This window comes from Equus asinus, unplaced genomic scaffold (assembly GCF_041296235.1).
Source record: "Equus asinus isolate D_3611 breed Donkey unplaced genomic scaffold, EquAss-T2T_v2 contig_307, whole genome shotgun sequence".
Taxonomy (NCBI): domain Eukaryota; kingdom Metazoa; phylum Chordata; class Mammalia; order Perissodactyla; family Equidae; genus Equus; species Equus asinus.
The window spans coordinates 466493-493810 of NW_027224969.1; the positions used below are offsets into that span (position 1 = coordinate 466493).

The 27318-nt window shown below is 38.3% G+C and overlaps 1 protein-coding gene across 1 annotated transcript; it reads right to left on the minus strand.

Annotated features, from left to right (window-relative positions):
* LOC123284664 (uncharacterized) lies at nucleotides 1-26067 on the minus strand. Its single transcript, XM_070503593.1, has 4 exons — nucleotides 26029-26067; nucleotides 24232-24697; nucleotides 19780-19856; nucleotides 1-297 (listed from the first exon to the last, which is right to left on the minus strand). Exons 1-4 carry the CDS (start codon nucleotides 26065-26067, stop codon nucleotides 142-144), a joined length of 738 nt encoding a protein of 245 aa, XP_070359694.1. The 3' UTR covers nucleotides 1-141.
* Nucleotides 26068-27318: the final 1251 nt, after the last annotated feature.

Sequence of the window (27318 nt, forward strand, 5' to 3'; positions counted from 1 at the left end):
ATCTTTATATAAAACTATAATACCATGTTTTTAATAACATCTGTATTGATATAGAACACAGCACATATTTAAAGTATACACTTGGATTCGTTTATTTAAAATTTTGATATAATAGACATATAACATTGAAGGAGATCTGGCCTAAGAACATGAATGTGCTTGCATACAGGACATTTCATGGAGCTGAGTTGCGGCTGAGCTGGCTTGCAAACAGGATGTTCTGCCCATTCCTCTTATGGCCCTTCCGGGGAGAACATTGCCTGCAAACAGGAGTGTTCTCAGATCCTGGAATTCAGCCTAGGGCTGGGAAACAAACACAGCATTGTAAGCACGTGAGCGTGCTTGCATAGAAGCATGTATGATGAGTCACCGCCTTTGGCTAGTTGCCGGCTTTGTCTAGGGGGATATAAATATAAACAGCCCGTGCCAGACGGGGCTTTTTTTCTTCCACTGTCGACACCGGTGTCCGTCTCTTTTTTGGGGCCCCAACTTTCTTCATTTCGTCAGCAACATCACATTATATTAGTTTCAGGTGTACAACATATTGATTCAATATTTGTATATATTGAGAACTGATCACACTAAGTCAACAGTATATTTACCTTTCGCCTGCCTATCCTTTGGATTATTTTCATCATAAGCTCACTTCTGCCTATAATGTACATCATACAATGCATCATTATTATTTTTGCTTTATGCATTTAGTCCTTTTTTAAAGAAATTTTAAAAATTCATTCTTCCACCACTTCCCCTCCAAAATTCTTACACCTGGCAGACACAAACTCAGGAGATCTCTGAGAGCTTTTTATCTATTAATTTAAACCAAGGGGTAAGAGAATTTGATTGGAATACAGCCACACCCATTCGTTTATATATTGTCGATGGCTGCTTTCCAGCTACAACAGCAGAGCTGAGTAACTACAAAAATATTTATTATCTGGCCCTTTATGAAAAAAACTGCTGATCCTCAGTTAACGGCAGTAGAGGAATTCCTGAATGAATGTCACTCAGGGGGATGCACTGCGGTGGTGCTCGAGGCTCTCTGCCTTGGGCTTCTTCCCTCCCCCTTGGCTTTCACTCACCAAGTGGACACAAAGTAGAGAGCAGCTTTGGTCTTCCTAAATATATGTTAGTGACAAGGTAGCTGGCATATTTAGGGGATTAAGAATTCCTTAATAACCAGACACCGAATAGCCAGACAGCTGAGGAGGACCGTGCAATAAAACCGCATATAACAATGAATAAAACCACATATAACACTTGAGGCAGAGTATAACATGCTTGGCCATGGCATATTATTCTCTTGAAAAACTGCTCAGTTTTTCTTGTGAATATTTTATTCATAAGTTTTGTACAAATATTCAAAATTGGTATTAATATTGATTTCATACATTAATACTCAAAATTAAGAATTTAATAGTCTTAAATTTTTGTTATCGCCATTACATGTCCATTAAAAGTTAGAGGTGCAGGCCTGGTGGTTAAGCTTGCATGCTCCACTTTTGTGGCCCAGAATTCACAGGTTCAGATCCTGGGTATGGACCTATACACTGCTCATCACAGCATGCTGTGGTGAGCATCCCACATACAAAATAGAGGAAGATTGGCACAGGTATTCACTCAGCAACAAACTTCCTCTAGCAGAAAGAGGAAGATTGGCAACAGATGATAGCTCAGGGCCAATCTTCCTCACCAAAAAATAAAAAAAAAAATCAACGTTCAACTTGATTGCAAACCCATATGGCTCTGTTTTTTCATTTCATTTCCTTTCTTGCGATTTTAATATTAGAGTGTTAACCACTTTCCCAAATTCATCTGACAGACTAGTGTTTCCATTTCTACTTTGTTTGAAGCCAACAGATTACCTGGGTACCTGCCCCAGCCCAATTCCTTTGAGCACTTCTCATCCTGGTAGTACCGCTGGGTCCCACATAAAAGGAGCATCTCTAAATGAGCCCCTCAGTGAAAATCAGGTATCATGTGTTCTTGGCCAATAGTATGCTGGAGCTCAGGGCCAGTCTACGAGAGTATAAAATGCCATGTGGCTACTTAGCCGTGTTTCGATACTTACCAGCAAACTTAACAATAGTGCAGATTCTTTAATGTGTGAAGGTTTTAAAGCAGGGTGAGAAATATCCACTAATGGTTTTATTTGTTTAATGTATCATGCCTAAAGTTATAATTTGTCAAATAATTGTCATTTCATTAAACTATCAACATCCCTCTAGATTTGCACTGTCAGATACAATAGCCACTAGCTACTTGTGGCTATTTAAATTTAATTGATTAAAATTAAATAAAATTAAAAATTGAATCCTTCACGGGTACTAGCCATAACAAAGTGTTCACTAGCCATGTGTATCGGACTTTACAGATAAAGAAGTTTTCTATCATCATAAAACTTTCTATCACATAGGAATATTCTGAATACCTACATTTTACATAAATAAAGAGAATTTTATGGATTTAACTAATTAAATACTGCCACACATTTAATCATTTGCAAAATTAATTGAGTACTGTAAAGCATATGGTTAAAATCATAAATCTTTGTCAGATATTTGAAAGCATCTTAATTCTTGTCTAGTAGAAACAATATGCAAAAATATTGTTTAAAAATAGTAAGTTGGAAAAATGTTGACTTACATTTTGTTATTACCATTTTTATGTTTATACTTACTCATATTCTCATTTCTTACCATATTTCCCCTGTGATTATGATAACTGGACGATTTTAGATAATTCCTGCAGTTTCCATGTTTTTGCCTGACACACACACACAAAGTGTAATCACAAAAAGTGAATGTTTTGGATCTAGCTTATCAACCAAATATTTCTCAGTCAGGGCCTAGGTGTTGGTGACCTTGCGATGGAGGCCCCTAAATATCTTTCCTTTATTTCCTTCTTACAAATACGTGATTGAGATGGGTTAAGTTATAGTTTCAGACCCTTCCTCCCCTATGATAGAGTAACAAGGATAGCAGGCACTCTTTCACCTCAAACAACTTAAAAATATAAAAATATGTGTGAAATGACAGTGTTCAGACATTAGTCAACTGCTCAAGACTAAGATCCCTGACTGCATAAACAGTCAAGGTGAACCCTATTATTTCTCCAAACGTAATGAACCAATAGCCACAGTGGAAAAACTCCATAATATATGGAATATTGGGTAAAGTACGCAAAAGGAGACTGGCTTAATAGAGAGGAAAAATTAGACCTATGACATAAAAAAGCCCTTAACTTTTTAAAAGCTATTCTGGTCTTGCCTAACAAAGCTTCAAAATGCACCTTGAAAGGATCAAACACTTTCCAAGTTATACCACCTGCAAAGAAGCAGGAAAATGTGATACACAATCAGGAGAAAAATCAATATTCAAAACTGACTCAGATATAGAATTAGTAGACAGGTTATTAAAATAGTTATACCTATGTTTCATATGGTGACAAAGGTAGAGCAAAATATGAGCATGTTAAGAGAGTCATGGGAGATTTTTAAAAACCCAAATTAAACATATGGAAATGAAAACTACAATGCCTGAAATGTAAACTACATTGGGGAAATTAACAACTGATTAGGTACTGCAGAGGAAAGATTATTGAGGTTGAAGTTATACTAATCAAAAAGAAACAGAATGAAAAGACTGTAAACTTATCAGTGAGCTGTGAGACAACTTTAAGTGAACTAATATTGTCATTAAAGCTCCCAAAGAATGAAGAAAGAGGAGGGGACTGAAAAATTATTTGAAGAATATGGTAAACAATTTTCCAAAATTGATGAAAATTATAGACCTAAAATTAAAACTCAGTGAACTGTAATCATAGGAATGTAGAAATATAAACCAAGGCTGATCATAACCCATGATTTTGAAACAGTGATGAAGTAAAGAGGAAGTCAGCAGAGAAAGGAGACTCATTATATAAAGAACAAAAACAAGAATAAAATCAGATTTCTATTTGGAAACAAGAAGGTAGAAGGCAATTGAGCAAACTCCTTCTGCAGTGCTGAAAAGAAAAATATTTCCTTGAATTCTATGTAAAGTAAAATATTTTCGTAAAAAAGTAAAAATTAGTGTATGTCCAATTTTCTCACAGACATAAGAAATGAAAGAATTGATTTAACAGCATACCTGCACTATAAAAATGTTAAAGTCCCCCAGACAGATAGAAAATAAAATCAGATGAAAACTTAGATCTACACAAGACATGATAAAAATGTGTGTAAGTATATTTCTTTCTTATTTTTTAAATTAGTAAAAAGATAACTGAGTGGGACCCTCAGAATGGTGTAATGAGGAGCTTGGCAATTTTCCCCACAAAGCAACGATGAAACTGAATAACGTTATTAAAACAATTACTTTCACTCTGTGGAAATTGAGCAAACACATAAATGAATCAAGAAGCATTTATTCAAGCAAAACTACTGAACTCCAGGAAGGGACAATGGGAGTGTCCAGAGTTTTAGCCTAGGGATGCTCCCATCTGCCTCTGGCTTTGTTTTACCAGAGTTGAACAAGCTCTGAAAACCAGCAGCATTGAGCTCTGGGAGACTGACATGAGTTGGAATGGAGTCTGGAAAAACCCCATGCCTGGAGGTGTTGTGCAAAAGGAATGTGAACCTCAGTGCAAACAACTGGGGATGGATAGCCAACACAGACGGTCTGAGGGTGCAATATCATGAGACTAACCAGAGGTTAAGACAATTCTGGAAATGAGAAAGCCAGAGAAGTTCTTAATAAGATTTGACATATTCGTGGTGGTCCGGAAGGTTGGTTTATGCATAAAGTTGTGAGAACCCTAGCCATCTGTTCATCTCTGGCTGAATATGAGGCCTTGAGTATGCAAAGAGGTGACAGGAGAAGGCCCTGCAGAAAGTAAAAAGCCAAGGATTTGTTTGTTTTATTTTATTGAGGTCATAATAATTTATATCATTGTGAAATGTCAGTTGTACATTATTGTTTGTCAGTCACTATATAAATGTGCCCCTTCATCCCTTGTCCCTACCCCCCAACACCCTTCGCCTCTGGTAACACTAAACTGTTCTCTTTGTGTGTTAGTTTATCTTCCACTTATGAGTGAAATCATATGGTGTTTGTCTTTTTCTGTCTGGTAAAAGCCAGGGATTTTAATGTGTTTCCCAACCAACACTCAGAGCCATTGCCAAGGGGTAGAAGGCTCACCTAATCAAGGGGCTTATGGACAACATCTGAGCATTCATTGGCTGACCACTAAGCTATGCTGACCCAGAAGTGACGCTGTGAAGCCAGGCTTAAAGGAAAAAAAGAATTTAAAAAATAACAATAAAGTGGTTGGAGACATCAGCATCTCCACGTTGCAAAGGAGACAGATCACAGAATTAGCCAAGTCAGTACACAAAAAACAATATCAGTTCCTGGGGGAGTAGTAGATCTAAATCCAGAGTTGGTGCAATATATTATCTAACATGTCCAGTTGTCAACAATAAAAAATGGGAACTGCAAAGAAATGGGAAAGTGTGAACCATACATGGGGAAAAGTCAACAGAAACTGTTTCTGGGGGAGGTGAAGATAGTGGACTCAGGAAAAAAATACTTAAAAGGAGCTACTACAAATATATTCAAAGATCGAAATGAAACCATATTTGATGAACTAAAATAATGTGTACAATGGCTCATCAAATAGAGAATCAATAAAGAGAGATTACTTTTTAAAAACATAATAGAAATTCAAGATATAAAGTGTTGAATATCTCAAATGAAAAGTTCCAAAGAGAAGCTCAACAGCAAATTGAGTTGTCAGAAGGAAGATTTTGTGAACCTGCTGATAGGTCAATGGAGATTATCCAGTCTGAAGAAACAAAGATAAAAGGAATAAAAATTAACAGAATGTCACAACCTGCTGGGAAAACAATCAAGCATAGCAAGCATACACGACAGAAGTTCCAGGAGTATAATAGTTACTTTGAAGGAGAGTAGAGAAAAGGACAGAAGAGTTCTTTGAAGAAATAATGGCCCCACATTTCCCCAAATGAGGAAAAACCAATCTACAAATCCAAGAAGGTCAACAAACTTCAAGTAGGATAAACAAAAGGAAATTCACATATAAACACATCATAGTCAAGCTACTGAATGCCAAAGACAAGTAGAAAATCTTGCAAGAAGCAAGAGAAAGAGGACTCGTTATGTACAAGGGAACCACAAGCAACTGACAGCTGACTTCTCTTCAGAAACAATGCAGGCCAGATGACATTGAAAATGCATTTTTCTCTTTCTTTCAACTGATTGTAAAGATGATTGCACAAAACGATGAAAAAACTGTAATATTGGACCTATATAAATATGTAATATATGAAAATTGCACAAAGACAGGGAAGAATGGAGCTATATCGAAACAGTTTCTAAACGTTACTGGAAGTAAATATTAATCTGAAGAGTATTATGTTAAGATGTATATTGTCTTCCCTTGAGTAACTACTAAGAAAATAATTCAGGCTATTAAGACAACCAGTAAAATGTTTCTCTAGAAAAAAATATATTTGATATGAAAAAGCAGTAAAAAAGGCACAAAAACACATAAGACATAGGAAACAGCAAAATGGGAGATAAAAAGTTAACAATATCAATAATTGAATTAAATTTGAAATGTATGAAGTACTCCAATTGAAAGCTGAGATGGTTGGGGCCAGCTCTGTGGCACAGTGGTTAAGTTCATGTGCTCTGCTTCGGTCACCCAAGGTTTGCAGGTTCTGATCTCAGGTGGGAGCTATCAGCTCTCATCAGGCCACACTGCAGCAGCATTCCCACTAAAGCAGAGCAAGATTGGCACAGATGTTAGCTCAGCAACAATCTTCTTCAAGCAAAAAGAGGAAGATTGGCAACAGATATTAGCTCAGGGCCAATCGTCCTCGGGGTAAAAAAAAAAAGCAAAGATTGTCAGTCTCAAAACAAAACAATATACAACTGTATGCTGTTTACAAGAGACAAACTTTAAATTCAAATAGACAAATAGGTTCAAAGTAAATCATAGTAAAGTACACCATGCAAATAGTAACAAAATAGCTGGAGTGGCTATATCAATATCAGGCAAAATACTGTTTGATGCAAAAAATGTCACTAGAGACAAAAAGGAATATTTTATAAGGAGGAAAAGGGAAACTTACATAAATATTTAACAATTATAGACATAAACATATTTGACAGCTGAGCAACAAAATATATGAAGCAAGTCTGGCAGAATTAAAGAAGATATAAACAAATTGTCAACAATAGCTGGGGTCTTTAATATGCCATTCTCAGTCTGGGTCCAATGAAGGAAGAGAAACCTCACAGTAATTTGAACAGGAAACTGTTAATATAAATGACTAACTATTAATTAATACTTACATAAGGGGATTAGAATAATGAGAGATTAGCAAGTAAGTAAACAGTACGCTACAGAGTATAAGACTACAGATATAAGGAACACTAAACAGGGCTGAGATTGAGAGCCCATGGGAGATCCACTTGACAGGACTGAGATCCAGACCTTGTGGGAGAGGGCAAGGCCTTTACTTACTGAAAGGACTCTGCGAGTAAGCCATGGTAATGGATCTTCAAGAAGCCCACCTCCTAGTGTGCTGCGTAAAGCTGTCCGTGGGGCATCTCACCAGAGATACTTAAGTGCGAACCTGTGCAATGGAGGACACACATGGAAACTGCTGATTACTGTGAGCTGCTGGCACCAGGCACTGGAGATGCTCTGAGTGACACAGGAGCCAAGGGGATACTCTGCCATAAAATAACCCAAGGATGAGTGTGTGATTAAAGAGCACAGATGTATTTACAGAGCAGCCAGAATGAATGAAACTATAGCTGAGTCAATAATTTTTTAACTGTCACACAGCATTCCCAATAATGGAGAGAAAAACTAGATTAAAAAATGAATATGAACAATCTTATCTGCCAATTTGATTGACATCACATGTGTAGAATAGAGGCAGAGACCATATGCTAGGCTATAAAATGACTCAATATATTTAAAAGAACTGAAATAATGTAAAGTTCTCCTATCACAACATAATTGAATTAAAAAGCAACAGAAAGAAATGTGGGAAAAATCTCAAAGTTTGGAAATTAAACTACATGCTTCTAAACCGCCCATATGTCAAAGAAGAAATCACAATGGAAACTAAAAATAATTTGAATGAATGAAACAAAAACAACATCTCACAACAGATTAGAAGTAAACGAGGATGCAGAGGAAAATTTATAGCTTTAACACCTATATTAGAAAAAATTATTTTAAATAAATACCTAATTGTTCTAATTGAAGGTAGAAAAGAGGAGCAAACAAAACCAAAAGCAAGCAGAAGGAAGGAAATGATCAAGAATAGAGCAGAGATGGAAGTCTATTAGAAATAATAAAAAATTACAGCAAAGATACAGGGTACAAAACCAACTTACAAAGATCAGTTGCATTTCTATACTCTAATAATGAACTAAGAGAATTCAAGAATACAATCCCATTTACAATTGCAACAAAAAGAATAAAATATCTAGCAGTAAATTTAATCAAGGAGGTAAAAGACCTATACAATGAAAACTATAAGACATTACTGGAAGAAATTGATGATGACATAAAGAAATGGAAAGATATTCCATGAACTTGGATTGGAAGGATAAACATAGTTAGAATGTCCATACTACCTAAAGTGAGCTACAGATTCAATGCAATCCCAATCAGAATCCCAATGACATTCTTCACGGAAATAGAACAAAGAATCCTAAAATTCATATGGGGGAACAAAAGAACCCAAGTAGCTAAAGCAATTCTGAGGAAAAAAAAAAAAAACAAAGCTGGAGGCATCACAATCCCTGACTTCAAAATATACTACAAAAATATAGTAATCAAAACAGCATGGTACTGGTAAGAAAACAGGCACACAGATCAGTGGAACAGAAGAGAAAGCCCAGAAATAAAACCACACATCTACAGACAGCTAATCTTTGACAAGGGGGCTAAGAACATACAATGTAGAAAGGAAAGACTCTTCAATAAATGACATTGGGAAAACTGGACAACCATATGCAAAAGAATGAAAGTAGACCATTATCTTTCACCATAAACAAAAATTAACTCAAAATGGATCAACTACTTGAAGGTAAGACATGAAACTATAAAACTGTTAGAACAAAATATAGGCAGTAGACTCTTTGACATGGGTCTTACAAAGATCTTTTTGAATACCATGTCTCTTCAGGCAAGGGAAAAAAAGAAATAACTGGGACTTCATCAGACTAAAGAGCTTCTGCAAGGAAAAGGGAACAAGGATCAAAATGAAAAGACAACCAGGGCTGGCCCGGTGGTGCAGTGGTTAAGTTTGCATGTTCCATTTTGGCGGCCCAGGTTTCACTGGTTCGGATTCAAGATGTGGATCTGGCACCACGTGGCAAGCCATGCTGTGGCAGGTGTCCCACATATAAAGTAGAGGAAGATGGTCACCGATGTTAGCTCAGGGCAAGTCTTCCTTAGCAAAAAGAGGAGGATTGGCAGTAGTTAGCTCAGGGCTAGTCTTCCTCAAAAAAAAAAAAAAAGAAAAGAAAATATACTAAGGCAGCAAGGCAGAAGAAAATAACTTGCAAAGGAACCCCATCAGGCTTTCAGTGGATTTCTCAGCAGAAACCTGACAGTCTAGAAGAGAGTGGAATGATCTATTCAAAATCCTGAATGACAAAACTTCCAGCCAAGAATACTCTATCCAATGAAAATCTCCTTCAGATATGACAGAGAAAAACTTTCCCAGATAAACAAAAGCTAAGGGAGTTCATTGCCACAAGTGCCCCCCTACAAGAAATCCTCAAGCAGGCCCTCATATCTGAAAAAAGAAATAGGAAAGGCGCTACAAAGCCCTGAGCAAGGAGATGATAGGCAGGCAATAATCAAGAAGTGGCAGATCTCTATCAGATAAGGTTAGTAAACAATTCTAACGTCAAGGATAATATAAACAGAAAATACCAAAACAAAAATGACCTCATCTTTTTATCCATAGATGCACAACACAGGTTGGAAAAAGATATGACAAAATAACTTAGAAGGGAAATAGTAAAGGGATGGAATCAGTATAGTCTAAGGAAGTAGGAGGCTGTCAGAAAATGGACTATCTCAACTATGAGATTGTTTATATGAACTTAAGGGTAACCAATAACAAATAATCAGAACAGACATCTTTACAATAAACGAGGAGGAAAAGAAGAAAAACAACAGAGAAAACTACCTAATCAAATTGGTAGTCCAAAATACATAGGAAGGAAACAAAGGAAATGCAGAAGAACCAGGAAATGTGTGAGAAGATGGGAGTGTTAAGCCCTATATATCAATAGTCTCTCTAAATGTAAATGGATTGAATTCTCCAATCAAAAGATACAGAGTGGCAAGATGGATTAAAGAACAAATGCCAACAATATGCTGCCTCCAGGAAACATATCTCAGCTCTAGAGACAAACATAGGCTCAGAGTGAAGAGATAGAAGACAATACTTCAAGTTGATGGCAAACCAAAGAAAGCAGGTGATGCCATACTTATATCAGACAAAGTAGACTTCAAGATAAAACTGATAAAGAGAGACAGAAAGGGGCAGTGTATAATAATAAAGGGGACTCACCACCAAGAAGACATAACACTTATAAACATGTCTGCACCCAACAGGAGCACCAAAGTACATAAAGCAACTATTAGCAAAGCTAAAAGGAGATATTACCAACAACACAATAATAGTAGGGGACCACAATACTCCACTTACATCAGTGGATGGATCATCTAGACAAAAAGCCAACAAACAGATACTGGACTTAAATGAAAAACTAGATGAGATGAACATAGTAGACATATATAGAGTCCTCCATCCCAAAACAGCAGAATACACATTCTTCTCAAGAACGCATAGAACATTCTCAGGGATACAGCAAATATTGGGAAACAAGGCAAACCTTAATAAATTTAGGTAGATTGAAATGATATCTACTATCGTTTCTGACCATAATGCCGTGAAACTAGAAATCAACTACAAGAAAAAAGCTGGGAGAGGAACCAAAAATGTGGAGACTAGACAACATGCTACTGAACAACCAAAGGGTCATCAAAAAAATAAAGGAAGAGATCAAAAGATATTCAGAGGCAAACAAAAATGGAAACACCATGTTGACTCTTATGAGATGCAGTAAAAGCAGTCCTAAGAGGGAAGTTTATAGCAACACAGCACCACGTTAACAAACAAGAAAAAGCTCAAATAAACTATCTTAATCTACACCTAACACAATTAGAAAAAGAAGAAGAAACAAAGCCCAAGCTCAGGAGAAGCAGGGAAATAATAAAAATTAAGTGCAGAAATAAATGAAATAGAAACAAAAAAGACTGTGAAAGGATCAATGAAACAAGGAGCTGGTTCTTTGAGAGGATGAACAAAATTGACAAACCCTTAGTGAGACTAAGAAAAAAAGAAAGAAGGCTCAAATAAATAAAATTAGAAATGAAAGAGCAGAAATTTCAATGGATAGCACAGAAATACAAAAGATTATGAGAATACTATGAAAAACTATATGCTAACACACTGGACAACCTAGAAGAAATGGATAAATTCTTAGACTCTTACAACCTCCCAAAACCGAATCAAGAATAAACAGAGAATCTGAATAGACCAATCACAAGTAAAGAGATTGAAACAGTAATCAAAAACCTCTCCAAAAATAAAAGTCCAGGACCAGACGGCTTCTCAGGAGAATCCTGCCAAACATTCAAAGACAGTTTATTACCTATTCTTCTCAAACTATTCCAAAAAGTTGAGGAAGATGGAAATTCCCCTAACACATTCTATGAGGCTAACATCACCCTGATCCCACCACCAGACAAGAACAATACAAAGAAGGAAAATTACAGGTCAATATCGCTGATGAACATAGATGCAAAAATCCTCAACAAAATATTGGCAAACTGAATACAGTAATACATTAAAAAGATCATACACCATGATTAAGTAGTATTCATACCAGGGACACAGGGATGTTTCAACATCCACAAATCAGTAAATGTGATATAACATATAAACACAAAAGGAGGAAGAAAAACCACATGATCATCTCTGTAGAAGCAGAGAAAGCATTTGACAAGATCCAGCATCCATTCATGATAAAAATTCTCAATCAAATGGGTATAGAAGGAAAATATCCCCACACAATAAAGGTCATATATGACAAACCCACAGCCAACATCATACTCAGTGGGGGAAACTGAAAGCCATCCCACTGATAACAGGAACAAGACAAGGATGCCCACTCTCTCCACTCTTATTCAACATAGTACCAGAGGTTTTGGCCAGAGCAATTAGGCAGGAAAAAGAAATAAAAAGAATCCAAATAGGCACTGAAGAAGTGAAACTTTCACTCTTTGCAGACGACATGATTTCTATACATAAAATGTATAGAAAACTCTAAAGAATCCATTGGAAAACTCTTAGAAATAATCAACAACTACAGCAAAGTTGTAGCATACAAAGTCAACGTACAAAAATCAGTGGCATTTCTCTACTCTAATAATGAACTAATAGAGCAAGAACTCAAGAATACAACCCAATTTACAATTTCAACAAAAAGATTAAAATATCTAGGAATAAATTTAACCAAAGATGTGTAAAACCTATACAAGGAAAACTATAGGACATTACTGAAAGAAATCGATAATGACATAAAGAAATGGAAAGATAGTCCATGTACACGGATTGGAAAAATAAACATAGTTAAAATGGCCATACTACCTAAAGCAATCCACAGATTCAATGCAATCACAATCAGAATCCCAATGACAATCTTCACAGAAATAGAACAAAGAATCTTAAAATTCGTATGGGGCAACAAAAAACCCAGAATAGCCAAAGCAGTCCTGAGAAACAAGAAAACTGATGGCATCGAAATCCCGGATTTCAAAACATATTACAAAACTGTAGTAATCAGAACAGCATGGTACCAGTACAAAAACAGGCACACAGGTCAGTGAAACAGAACTGAAAGCCCTGAAATAAAACCACACATACATGGACAGCTAATCCTCAATAAAGGAAGCAAGAGGGGCTGGCCTGGTGGTGCTGTGGCTAAGTTTGCACATTCCTCTTTGGTGGCCCAGGGTTGGCCAGTTTGGATCCTGGGTGTGCACATGGCACCACTTGGCAAGCCATGCTGTGGTAGGCATCCCACATATAAAGTAGAGCAGGATGGGCACAGACGTTAGCTCAGGGCCAGCCTTCCTCAGCAAAAAGAGGAGAATTGGCAGCAGACATTAGCTCAGGGCTAATTTTCCTCAAAAACAAATAAATAAATAAATAATAAAGGAACCAAGAACATAGAATGGAGTAAGGAAAGCCACTTCAATAAGTGGTGCTGAGAAAACTAAAGAGCCAAATCTAAAATAATGAAAGTAGACCATTATCCTTCTCCATAGACAAAAATAGACCCAAAATGAATCAAAGACTTGAATGTAAGACCAGAAACTATAAAACTTCTGGAAGAAAATATAGGCAGTACACTCTTTGTCATCAGCCTTAAAAGGATCTTTACAAACATAGTGTCCACTCAGACAAGGGAAACAAAAGAAACAATAAACAAGCGGGACTTCCTCAGACTAAAGAGCTTCTGGAAGGCAGAAGAAACCAAGATCTAAATGAGAAAACAACTCAGGAACTGAGAGAAAATATTTGCAAATCATATATATGATAAGGGATTAATCTCTGCAATATATAAAGAGCTCACGCAACTGAACTATGAAAGAATAAATGACCCAATCAATAAGTGGGCAGAGGATATGAAGAGACATTTTTCCAAAGAAGATATACAGATGGTCAATAGGCAGATGAAAAGGTGCTAAACATCACTAATCATGAGGGAGATACAAATCAATGCTACAGTTAGATATCATCGTATGCCTGTTAGAACAGTTACAATCACCAAGACAAAAAAATAACAAATGTTGGAAAGGTTGTGCAGAAAAGGGAACCCTCATCTACTGGTGGTGGGAACGCAAACTTGTGCAGCCACTTTGGAAAACAGTATGGAGATTTCTCAAAAGGTTAAAAATAGAATTACCATATGACCAGGCTATCCCACTACTGGGTATTTATCCAAAGATCTTGAAATCAACAATAAGAGATGTATGCACCTCTAAGTTCATTGCAGCATTATTCACAATAGCCAAGATGTGGAAGCAACCCAAGTGCCCAACGACTGATGATTGGATAAAGATGATGTGGTATATATATACAATGGAATACTACTCCACCATAAAAAGCACATAATCGTCCCATTCACAACCACATTGGTGGAACTTGAGGGCATCATGTTGAGAGAAATAAGCCACACAGAGAGAGAAAAGAACATATGATTTCACTCATATGTGGAATATAAACAAACTTATGGACAAAGAGAACAATTTAGTGGTTACTGTGGCAGCAGGAGAGTGGGTACAAGGGGTGAGGTGGCATATCGATATGGTGTTTGATAAATACTGATGTACAACTGAAATTTCACAATGTTATAAACTAGTTAGACCACAATAATTTTTTTTAAACTGGTTTTTTGGAAAGTTCAAAAAAGGTGAGACAACATGAGTGACATCAGCCTCATGGTGGAATTTTCCCCCTTGTCACTCCCCTCTAAGTTACAGCCAAATGGACATGCACTGACCAAGAGAGGATTTCCTATACAGCACTAGAGGATGCCTAAGAGATCCATGCGTCTATACATCTGAAGGTGGGTGGACTCAACCCCCAGTAAGCAGTGGAACTAGGGGAGAAGCCCCCACCACCCTCCCTGAGTGGCAGCAATCCAGGTTGTGGATCCTCACACAGTGGCTTGCACAAGTGGTGAGGACAGCCCAGCCTGGCCTGTGTGACTGCTGGCACAGTGGAGGTGGCCTGGCCCACACAACTGTGAGCAAACGGGGTGGGGGCAGAAGAAATAGCCCCTTTGCCCCAGCAGTGGCAGGTGGAACCTGTGACCAGAGGCTTCAGGAAACACAGCAGATCTGGTGACCTAGCCCCCACTGGTGGCACCCCCCAACACCAGCTCAGCAGCAGCAGGAGATACATATAGTTCTCCAGGTCCCTGGCAGGGATAGTGACACCTGTGAACCCAGCACCCCTGGCAGCAGTGCAGTGAGCACCTTCAGACAACCCAGGACAAGCATCACCGGTCATGATGGGGCAGCAGCATCCAAGCCTATGGGAGCCAACAGAAAGCCAGGGGGGTCTCAAATAGACCAGCCTCACTATACCTGGAAGACCTAGAAAAAGAATAAACAAAGCCCAACATCAGGAAAAGGAAGGAAATAATGAAATCAGAGCAGAAATAAATGAAACAGGAAGTAGAAAAACAATAGAAAGGATCAATGAAACTAAGAAGTGGTTCTCTGAGAAGATAAACAAAATTGACAATATCTCAGCCAGATTCAGAAAAAAAGAGAGAAGACTCGAATAAATACAATCAGAAATTACAGAGCAGTAACTACAATGGACACTGCAGAAACACATTGGATTACAGAAGAATACTATGAAACACTATATGTCAACAGACTGAATAGCCTGGAAGAAATGGATAAATTCTTAGAACCATATGACCTCTGAAAACTGAATCATGAAGAAATAAAGAATCTGAATACACCAATCACAAGCAGAGATTGAAACTGTTATCAAAAGCCTCCCAAAGAAAAAGTCCAGGACCATACAGCTTCTCTGGTGAATTCTAACAAACATTCAAAGAAGATTTAATTCCTATGCTTCTCAAACTATTCTGAAAAATTGGGAGGATGGGACACTTCTGCATTCATTTTCTGAGGCAAACATTATCCTGATATGAAAACCAGACAAGGATGACACAAAAAAGGAAAATTACAGGCCAATATCAGTGATGAACATAGACGCAAAAGTACTCAACAAAATATTAGGAAATTGAATACAACAATACATTAATTGGATCATAGACCACAATCAGGTGGGATTTACTGTAGGGGTGCTGAAATGGTTCAACATTAGCATATCCATCAATGTGATGTACCACATTAACAAAATGAAGAATGAAAATCACATGATCATATCAATAGATGGAGAGAAAACATCTGACAATTTCCAATATCCATTTATGATAAAAACTCTCAATAAAATGGGTATAGAGGGAAAGTACCTCAACATTACAAAGGCCATATATGACCAACCCACCGCCAACATCACACACAATGGTCAAAAAGTGAAAGCCATTCCTCTGAGAACAGGAACAAGACAAGGGTGCCCACTCTTGCCACTCTTCTTCAACATAGTACTGGGAATTTTAGCCAAACAAGTAAGGCAAGAAAAAGAAATAATAGGTATCCAAAAAGGAAAGGAAGAATTAAAACTGTCACTATTTGTGGTTGACATGATTCTATATACAGAAAACTGTAAAGAATCCAACAAAAAACTATTAGAAATAATCAACGAATACAGTAAAGCTGCAGAGTACAAAATCAACATTCAAAAATCATTTGCGTTTCACTCCATAACGGGGGCCTGCAGTTTGCCAGTTGGGATCCTGGGCGTGGACCTACACACCGCTCATCAGGCCATGCTGTGGTGGCATCCCAAATAGAAGAACTAGAACTATTTACAACTAGGATATACAACTATGTACTGGGGCTTTGGGGAGAAAATAAAAGAGGAAGATTGGCAAAATACGTTATCTCAAGGCCAGTCTTCCTCACACACACAAAATCAGTTGCATTCCTATACACTAGTAATGGACCACCAGAAAGAGAAGTCAAGACTATAATCCCATTTACAACTGCAACAAAAAAGAATAAAATACTTGGAATAAATTTAACCAAGGAGGTGAATGCCATATACTCCAAAAACTATGACATTAATGAAATAACTCAAAGAAGACAAAGAAATGGAAAGATATTCCATTCCCACGCATTGGAAGAATAAACACAGTTAAAATGTCCATATTACCTAAATCAATCTACAGATTGATCTACAGATCAACCTACAGACTTAATGCAAACCCGAATGGAATACCAATGACATTCTTCATGAAAAGAGAAAAAAGAATCTTAAAATTTATATGGAAAAACAAATGACACTGAATAGCCAAAGCAATTCTGAGGGGGGAAAAAAGAAACAATATTTGGATGTATCATGCTCCCTGAACTCAAAATATACTACAAAGCTGTAGTAGTCAAAACAGCATGGTACTGGCATAAAAAACCCGGATATACAGATCAATGGAACAGAATTGAAAGCCCAGAAGTAAAACCACACATCAAGGGACAGCTAATCTTCAACAAAGGAGGCAAGAACACACAATGAAGAAAGGAAAATCTCTTCAATTAATAGTGTTGGGAAAATTGGACAGCCACATGCAAAAGAATGAATGTAGACCATTGTCTCACATGATACACAAAAATTAACTCTAAATTGATTAAAGACTTGAACGTAAGACCTGAAACCATAAAACTCTTAGAAGAACATATAGGCAGTACAGATTTGATGTAGGTCTTAGTAGTATCTTTCTGAATACCATGTCTCTACAGGCAAGGGAATCAAAAGACAAAATAAAGAAATGGGATTACATCAGACTAAAGAGCTTCTGCAATGCAAAGGAAACCATCAGCAAAACGAAAAGACAACCTACCAATGGGAAGAAAACATTTGCAAATCATACATCTGACAAGGCGTTACTTTCCAAAATATATAAAGAGCTCATACAACTCATTAACAAGAAAAAAGAATAATCCAATAAAAAAATGGGCAGAGGATACGAACAGACATTTTTCAAAGACGATATCCAGATGGCCAACAGGCACACGAAAAGATGTTCGACATCACTAATCATCAGGGAAATGCAAATCAAAACGACAATGAGATATCACCTCAGACCAGTCAAATGGCTATAATTACCAAGACAAAAAATAACAAACGTTGGAGAGGATGTGGAGTAAAGGGAATGCTCATAAACTGGTGGTGGGAATGCAAACCGGTGTGACCACTATGGAAAACAGTATGCAAATTTCTCAAAAACTTAAAAACGGAAATACTGTATGATCCAGCCATTCTGCTACTGGGTATTTATCAAAAGAACATGAAATCACTAATTCAAAAAGATATATGCACCCGTATGCTCACCACAGCATTATTCACAATAGGCAAGATGTGGAAGCAACCTAGGTGCCCATCAAGAGACAAATGGATAAGAAGGTGTTGTATATATATACAATGGAATACTAATCACCCATAAAAACAGACAAACTCCTCCCATGTGAGACAACATGGATGGATCTTGAGCAAAATAAGTCAGACAGAGAAAGAAATACTGTATGATTTCACTCCTATGTGGAATATAAGCAAACACATAAATGAGAATAGATTAGTGGTTACCAGAGGAAAAAGGGATGAGGGAGGATGAAATGGTAAAGCCACATATGTATGGTGATGGATAAAAACTGAATTATTGGTGATGAACACAATGCAGTCTAAAGAGAAACCGAAATATAATGATAGACACTTGAAATGTATACAAGGTTGAAAGCCAATATGATCCAATAAAATAATTATATATATATATAAATACATATATATATACATATATATATATTTAAATACAGACACTGACCACTAAAAATAGGCACATATAGAAAAAGCAAGTTAAAATGGAATTTTAAATAAATATTATTAACCCCAAAGAAGAAAAAAAGAGAAAGGGGAACAAAAGCCAAACGGAAAAAAAGAAAACATATAGTAAAATGGATGACCTAAATCTAACTGTCAATAATTATATTAAATGTAAAAGGATAAAATTCTCCAATTGAAACTTAGAGTTTGTCATAACAGATAGAAAAACAGCATTTAAAAAGAAACAAAAGAATATCTTAAATACTCAAATTCTTTGTTAAATTCTATCATATGTAGTTTCATTATTTTGAAAAATATTTTGAATGGCTGCATAGCACTCTAACTTATGGTATAATAGAATTAATCATGTTTAGATGATTATGATTTTATACATTAAGTTGGACAACATATCTAAGGTCTTTTCTGCTCTTGCTCTCTGTTAATTTAAGACATGATTTTACTCTCTCTTATGGCCACTAGCAATCCGACTTAGTACTTCTGTGGTTCATGAGTTAGAGGATACTAATGTAGGATGATCCAGAATTATATCAAAGTCATTAAAATTCATCGCATCCTAGTCAGCAATAAAATAGTCATATTTATCATTCAGGAATCCCTTACCAAGGACCATGATCCATATATTTTCAAGTCTTAAATCATATTGCTATTCAATTCCAAAAACCTCACAGAGCATTGGATCTCAGCCTCCAGAGATCGTTCATTGCTGGGCTTTATCACGTGTATCTAGAAAACTCACGTCTGTGAGAATGTCAGAGTCTTTCCCTGCTTGGCCAAATGGGATCTCCATCTCTCATGCAACTACAGTCCTGACACGGGAAGCTCAAATCATTTCTTGACAGGACTTAATTTCTTCATTCCTCCATTATAGCTCTTAATATTACTAAGTTGAACATATAGGAGAGAATAATCTGGTCAGTGAATACATAAACACTGGCTAGAAGAGACTCGGCCACATAAGGAGGACTAGGTTATTTGGAACCATTGTTCAGTTCACTGGAATGGGAGGAACTGGGAAGCACATAATAACATGGGGTTCTTTTGGGTAGGAAGCTTCAGAACAATTAATGAAAACATTTACGTCCCACTATTTCAATGAGAAGGAAACACTAACTTACACATACCATGGTTGTGCACCTGCCAAAACGGATCAGTCCTCCTTGGGATTCCTCTACTGGGAAAGAACAAAGAGAATCCAGAGCTGGGAAAGGAAAAAGAGACCATGAGAGCAAGCATAATTTAGGGTTACCATGAGAGGAAGTAACATTTGGCTCCTCCATTCCATTTTGCATAATACCTCTAACTGTACAAACATAACAATATGAAAAAATTAGAAGGACTGTAGATAAACCCAAACTCTTCCCCTAATGCCCAGGAAACCCAAACACTTCAGCAGACAGTTTTCTGGCCAGACCTCCACTTTGGGGAAGCTGCTCTGCCCCTGAGACTAGGCTGCTCAGCCCAGCCCTGAACAGGTCCTCCTCCCTCCATTCACACCTTCCAGGACTGAAAAGGAGCCACGCCATCCAGGCACACCTAACCTCATGGCCTTGGGGTCAGGTGAGGTTGAAGAGGTTAGAAAAGACATAGAACTGGTCAGGAAATATTCAGTATTCCAATTCCAGAAAAACTGACTGTGATTAAACACATTACAACATATCCACGTAATAAACGTGAAGTCAGGAAAAATATCGTGAACATGGAAAGCATTCCGGAAACACTGTCAGTAGAAAAATCAGGTTATAAAACTATAGGTACAATATGATACCATTTGAAGAACATATGTGTATCTCAATATCAAACGACTGAAAAATCATCAGACTTCAATAGACAGAAAAAATCTAGAAAGTTTTACATTTACATGTTGACAGTGCTTATCTTTTGCCCCTGATGGGGGATTTTGTTTGTTGAGTATATCTTAACTTGCTGATTGAATGTTCATTTGTTAAAATATCTATGCATGTGAAGATTTGTTGTGTGTTAAGTGGAAGCTGTTTTCCAAAATGTGGAAAGTTCATTCTTCTAAACAGAGTTTAGTTGGTCTTGGGGAAATGTACTAAATTTGGGTTGTTTTATTAAATGGTTTTTGTTTCCTTCAGTTACCAGTGACACAATCTCCTCTCAGGTTTCTAGGCATGCTCATTGCTGGATTACTGTCTAGACAGATGGCTGAAGTCCCTGAGTATAGCTAATATGTATTGTTGCTGGTCTCGGGGCTACATCCTTTTGCAAGTTCTCTTCATGGAACCCGTTCCCATCCTGTTAGCCACGTCCTCCAGAAAGCTGCTCAATTATCTTATCCCATCAGTCTCACTCAGCAACCATCATCATCAGAATAAAAAATGTAAAGTAGGAGTTACCATGTGACCCAGCACTTCTGCCCTTAGGTATATACTGAAGAGAATGGAAATATGCATTCACACAAAAACTAGTACACAAATGTTCACATTTGTCACAGCCAAAAAGTGGAAGCAATACAAATGTCCATCAACAGATGGATGAAGAAAATGCCATTTATGGATATAAGGGAATATTACGCAGCCAGAAAAATAAGGCTATTTTGATACCGACTCCTCATGGATGACCTTGAGGACACTGCACTAAGTAAAATGAGCTAGTCACGAAAGTATAAATTTTGCACGATTGCTCTACTATGAGGGTCCTAGAGAAGTCAAATTCATAGACACAGAAAGGAGAACAGTGGTTGCCAGGACTGGGAGGAGAGGGGAATGGGGAGTTAGTGTTTAATGGGACAGAGTTTCAGTCGAAGATGAAAAAGTCCTGGAAGTGGGTGGTGCTGATGGTTGTACAACAGTGTGAATGTACTTACTGTCACAGAACTGTACACTGAAAAGTGGTTAAAATAGCAAATGTAATGCCGTGTATACTTTCCAAAATAAAGTAAAAGAATGATGTGCTTATCTACCACATGGACGAACTTTGAAAACCTCAGGCTAAGTGAAAGGAGCTAGACATAAAAGGACACATACTGCATGATTCCATGTAGACTGAATTTCAAGACTCAGCAAATCCATGGAGACAGACGACGTGTTAGTGGTTTCCAGAGTATGGGAGGACGAGGGATAGGAAGTGACAGCTGACAAGGACAGGGTTTCTTACTAAGGTGATCAAATATTTTGGAATTAGATAGTGGTACTGATTTGTACAACCTTGTGAATATAGTAAAAAGTTTTCATTTGAGTACATTTTTACAAGGTGAATTTGGGGCTGGCCCAGTGGCGTAGTGGTCAAGTTCAGCACATTTTGCTTTGGTGGCCCGGGTTCACAGGTTTGGGTCCCAGGCATGGACCTACACCACTCATCATGCCATGCTGTGGTGGCACCCCACATACACAACAGAGGAAGACGGGCACAGATGTTAGCTCGGGGCCACTCTTCCTCAAGCAAAAAGAGGAAGATTAGCCACAGGTGTTAGCACAGGGCCAAACTACCTCACCAAAAAAAAAAAAGGGGGGGGGAATTTTATGATCATGTATATATCTCAACTGAAAAAGTAAGGTAAAAATTTACAACATAAATTCCTTACCATCATGGTGCTCTCATAGGTCATCATAGTTTGATCGCAACCCGACAGTGGTGGCTGCAGTCAGAATGACATCACTGCCTTATCAAACACCAAGTCACATTATCTGAATCTCCCTAGTGGCCTTCAATGCATCTATTCCTATTCAGGGTTTACTTTACCTACCAGAAGGAACATAAGAGTATCAACAGTGTCATTTGAGTCTTTTTATCACCCCAAATACTAAGATGGCATGGTCTGGCATATGATAAGCATTTACTAAAAATCTGATTATTTTACCCCAAATTCTAGTTCTAGACATTTCTTAAGAAAATATTGAGATAAAGAAATGCATGTACGAGTATCTTCAATACAGAGTTTTTGACAGCCAAAAACTAGAAACACAAAAATCTAACAGGGAACAGGTTAATTAATTTGGTTCTGCTGTGTGATGGCATGTACAGGATTATTAATCAGGATGATACTGGTCCCAGTGTAAAGTACACACTCATAACCGGGGAATGGTATCCAGTTGAAACTTAAGACATAGATTCTGTTCTCAGATTTTCTAAATGTAACTGCTCTTAGAGTTCATGACATTTTAGTGTCTTGGGTTTTTCATCAGTAAAGGCAAGAGTACGAAGATCACTTACTTAGCATGAATATGTTGGAGAAATATGATCTACATTAAAACTTAGTAATATGTTGTAATCCCATATAAATATAAATATGTTAGCTATTTTTATTGAAGAACATTGCATGTCCCCTAATTGGGTATTATAAAAGAAACGATTCTCCTTCCTAGAGTAAAATTGTGCTTATCAGCCCTGCTCTGATAATGCTCACAAAAATAATGGGCAAAATTAGATCTTTTGCTTGAGAATGCATTTTTAATTCATACATCAAGAGTTTCTAGAAAAGAGGAGGAGGAAATTTCCCTCCCGCCGAAATGCAGCAGAAACAAAGAGACATTTGTGAATCACAACCTGCGCAAAGAAGCTGATGTGATCAAGCGTCTCATAAAGTGAGAACATCAGTAAGACTCTCAGTGCCCTGAAGCAGCAACAAAAGGCATGTGGGTAAATAAAACGATTCCTTATTTTCTTGTATTTCAATCAGTATTTGGAAATCTTTTTGGGAAGACAACTAAAAATCAGATATTATTGCAAAGTTTTGTTAAATTTTTCTTATATCAATAATTTAAAATCAGTGAATTTATGAAAGAAAGAAACAACTATCCTCAATGTTGATTTTTGCATGAAAACAATTCTTTCCCCTCCCCAAGGTTCTTCTTTGGGGGATGGCAGGACTGAGGAGGAAGTCACCAGGCACCAGGCTGTTCTTGGGGCACAGAATGACTCTCTTACACGACACTCTCCAGGTCCACACCCGCCCTGCTCATACACATAAACAGATGGAAAAGACGACAGAGCCTGGACTACGGGTATAGGTTTACAGCACGTTCCTGGGGTCCGAGCTCTGGGAACCCCGAGGCTCTGAGACAGTAGCTGCCCCTCAGAGCTCCCAAGTAGAGAACTCCCCAGGCTTTCCCAAACTAACCTCGGTGCCCCCTGGCTGGAAATCTTCCTTTAGGGCTCAATGTCCTACTTCCCTCTTGCAGCCAAGTGGCTGTGAGGAGAGAAGAGGAGGAAGCGCCAGGCAGCCCAGAGCCACCAGACAGTGACGCCACAGAGCCACAGCCATCACACCTGCACAGGTAAAGGACATGCAACCAAATCCCCGTCACCCCAGCACAGCCACGCACCTGTCACAGCCTCGCAGCCACACCCACGGCACGGAGGCGCATCCCACCACTCACTCGCGTCTCTCACACACACCCCGCCACACGCTGCCCGTCTGTCCCCACAGACACACACCGTCCTCTGCCGTTCATGCCCGAGAGTCCCCTGAGGACTGGCGTCCTTACTATGGGCCTCCACCCTGTGAGCGCTTCTGCCGCCACCCCACCTGGTTCACGTCGGGCTCCGAATTGACTCGCTTCACAGGATTCCCGCATCCTGTGCTAACACATCCACAAATGAGCTCAACTCACCTTGCAAAGTGGGAGAAGCGCGCGAAAACGGAATGGAAGCCAAAGATCTGGCGTGACCGCTGCCCTCTGGGAAGTGTCGCTCCAACCTGAACCTCTCTGGGCGCGGCGGCTCGTCAGACAGGCCGCCGAAGCGCGGAAGTCCCGGTGGAACTGCAGCGGCGAGAACCGCCCGGAGCCCGGCCCCGGAGCGCGCGATGCGAGGGCACGTGCACGGGCAAACGCCGCTGCGCCCAGGAGGCCGAGCAGGGCAGCCCGGCGCTGGTTCTGAGCCTCTGGCCTGTGCACGCAGAGTCGCACTGGAGTGTCGGGGGGCGGCCCCTGGGGCGCGAGCGCAAGGCGGGTGTGAGCTCTGAGGGCGGGGCCCCGGGCGAGTCCCCTCAGGCGGCTGCAGCCTGGCGAAAGCATATGCGGAACCTAACTCCTGATACCGCCGGGGGCGGGCTGGTTTATTCAGAAAGCCTGTTAGCTGCGTTTAAACGGTGTGTAGGAGTGAAGTAACACATGTTTACTTAATTCTCTAGGCTAAGCTATAATAATAAAAATGGAATGAATATTTAATTGTAAAGGTGCTGTGGTGAATATTTTGTATATACTTTGCAATATTGATTTAGGGACAGATTTTCCAAGCATACCCAAAGAGAGGAATCTTAGTAAAATTCTAAGAGTTCACTGGATAATTATTGTAATCATCCTAATCACTTGAATGCAAATCAATTAATAAAAGTAAATCCTAGACAAAGATTTGATAGATTTATTTTAACAAATATAATGAGACTGCATTACAGCCCGCTGAATTAGAATCTCTGGAAAGCTTTTGTTTATGTCTGTGGAGGATTTTGACACAGCCAATGCATGGACTAAGATTTGAGAGTCAGTGCCTAATAACAAGTATAATAATGCAAATAATAACTAATGTATACTTAATCCATGCCATGAGCCATGCACCAGGCCAAGCACTTCAGATTATCTCCTTTAACATTCATAACAACCCAATGGTGTAGGTACTGTTACTATTCCTGTTTTATATGTGAGGGAATGGACGTTTAGAGGGGTCAAGTTACCTGCTTAAGGTCACATGGTAGGACTTGAGCTCATGAAACAGACAAACAGCTTTTCAGCCTCTAGCTGTAACCATCAATTATATACAGAGGGCCAAGGAACATGTTAAATGGCACCATGGGGATTCAATCAGAAAACTCCAGAATGTGGGAAATTCCATGACATAAATGACTTGGGTTTTTTTTGACAATCAAAATGGATGAAACAGAGAGGGAAGAGAGACTTGTAGATCAGCACTGTCCTATAACACTTTGTGCAATCGTGGAAATGTTCCGTATCTGCACTATCCATGCGACTATTTGGCACTTGAAATGTGGCTGTTGCAATGGAGGAACTGAATTTTTAATTTTATTTAATTTGAATTAATTTGTGTTTAAATTTAAATGGATACATGTGGCTAGTAGCTGCCATGTTGAACAGTGCAGTTATAGATCAGACTAAAGAGACAGGTCAGTCAAATGCTATGTGTAGACCTTATTTAAATCCTGAGTCAAACAAAATAATTCTAAAAAGATTTTATGAGACAACTGGGAAATGGCCACTGACTAGGTATGTGTTAAAATTTTTAAGTAGCATAATGGCTTTATAGTTAGGCTTTTAAAAAAGAGACTTTACCTTTTAGAGATACACACTAAAATATGTAAGCATGGGGATGATATGACATCTGGAACTTGCTGTATAAGATTCCTTTGGGGGCAAGAGAGAGTACTGGTTGGAGTATAGATGAACATCACTGACCGTGAATGGATGATTGTTGAAGCTGGGTGATGGGCACATGAGGGTACAACTGTCTTCTCTCAACCTTAGAATAGGTTTGAAATTTTCAACAATTAAAAATGTAAAAAGATATTTGCGTAGTGCTTTTCCATGTATTATCTCATTTAATCATCAGAACTTAGGAAGCAACTGGAACGACTGTTTACAGATGGAGAATCCGAGGCTCAGAGAGATTAGGTAACGTGCCTGAGGTCACACAGCTAGTTGAAGGCCTAGACTCAAATCCAAGCAATCTACCTCCAAATGTTGTGATTCCATCTCCTCATACTCTGTGTGACAACCTGTGTCATTGTCACGGGTTGCTTAACGGTGAATGAAGCAGGAAGGGTGAGGGAAACAGAGTAAACACCATGGCTCTCATTCAGAATGATGGCTCTGCAGCACGTGCTCCTCTAATTAGGAAGAGATGACCGTCAGCCACCAGCTGCATGAGCTGATTAGTGAGCACAGAGAGAGAATGCTGCTGAACAGGATTAATTTGTAAGTTCCAGCTGTGAAAGAGGCTTTATTAACCTTTTTCTATATACCACCAATGATGATAATAAAAGCCATTTAAGACATTAAGTCCATTGATTGCAATTGCTCTTCTCAGGACTCAAAGGTTATATTATGCTCCTTTTCCTTCAAAATATAGTCAATATGTGCTGAGGAAAATTTTCTCAGGGTAGTATCTGAAACAAAAGACAAGTAACTTGTATTTGATCTTGTTAATGCATCTATTCTCAAATTAAATGATTTTGGTCTTTAATTTCTTATACCTTCCTCAAAGGCCTTGGTTCCTATCGGCATATGATGACACGTTAACGTTTCCTACATAAAAGATTTCACAGCAGAGGCACAGCTCGGCCAATGCTTTTAGGCAATATTTTCACTCCTTGACAATTATGATACAGTGAAGTATCTTTCTTAAGCTAATAAATTAACCACTTAGTATCTGTGGGAACTACAAACAAGAGAGATGAATATACTAATTATTACCCTTCGTATCCGGACCTTTGTCTAGGCTTCACTGCTTACTGGTTGTAGCCTATGATAGTAGTCACTCAGCACTTGAGTGAAGAGTCACATGTAGCTTCATCTCTAAAAATATTTGCAAATATTTGCCTGGATCTGTTGGAATGTAATAAAAGGGACAAAAAAATAATGGCCTAATAATGACAGGATGCAGGAAAAAGGGTTATGAATTGAATCTTGAAGCAATTAAACTGTGTCCCGTAGAATTTTATTCCTGGGCTGAGAGTAACGGCCTTG

Excerpts from the sequence above, each read along its gene's own strand:
- LOC123284664 (XM_070503593.1), bottom strand. The coding sequence starts at position 26,067 with ATGTGCCCATCACCCAGCTTCAACAATCATCCATTCACG. Across the intron at positions 19,857-24,231 it reads CGCTTCTCCCACTTTGCAAG|CTCTGGATTCTCTTTGTTCT; the intron begins GTGAGTTGAGCT and ends TTCCTTTCCCAG. Across the intron at positions 298-19,779 it reads TTGGCAGGTGCACAACCATG|GCTGAATTCCAGGATCTGAG; the intron begins GTATGTGTAAGT and ends TCCCAGCCCTAG.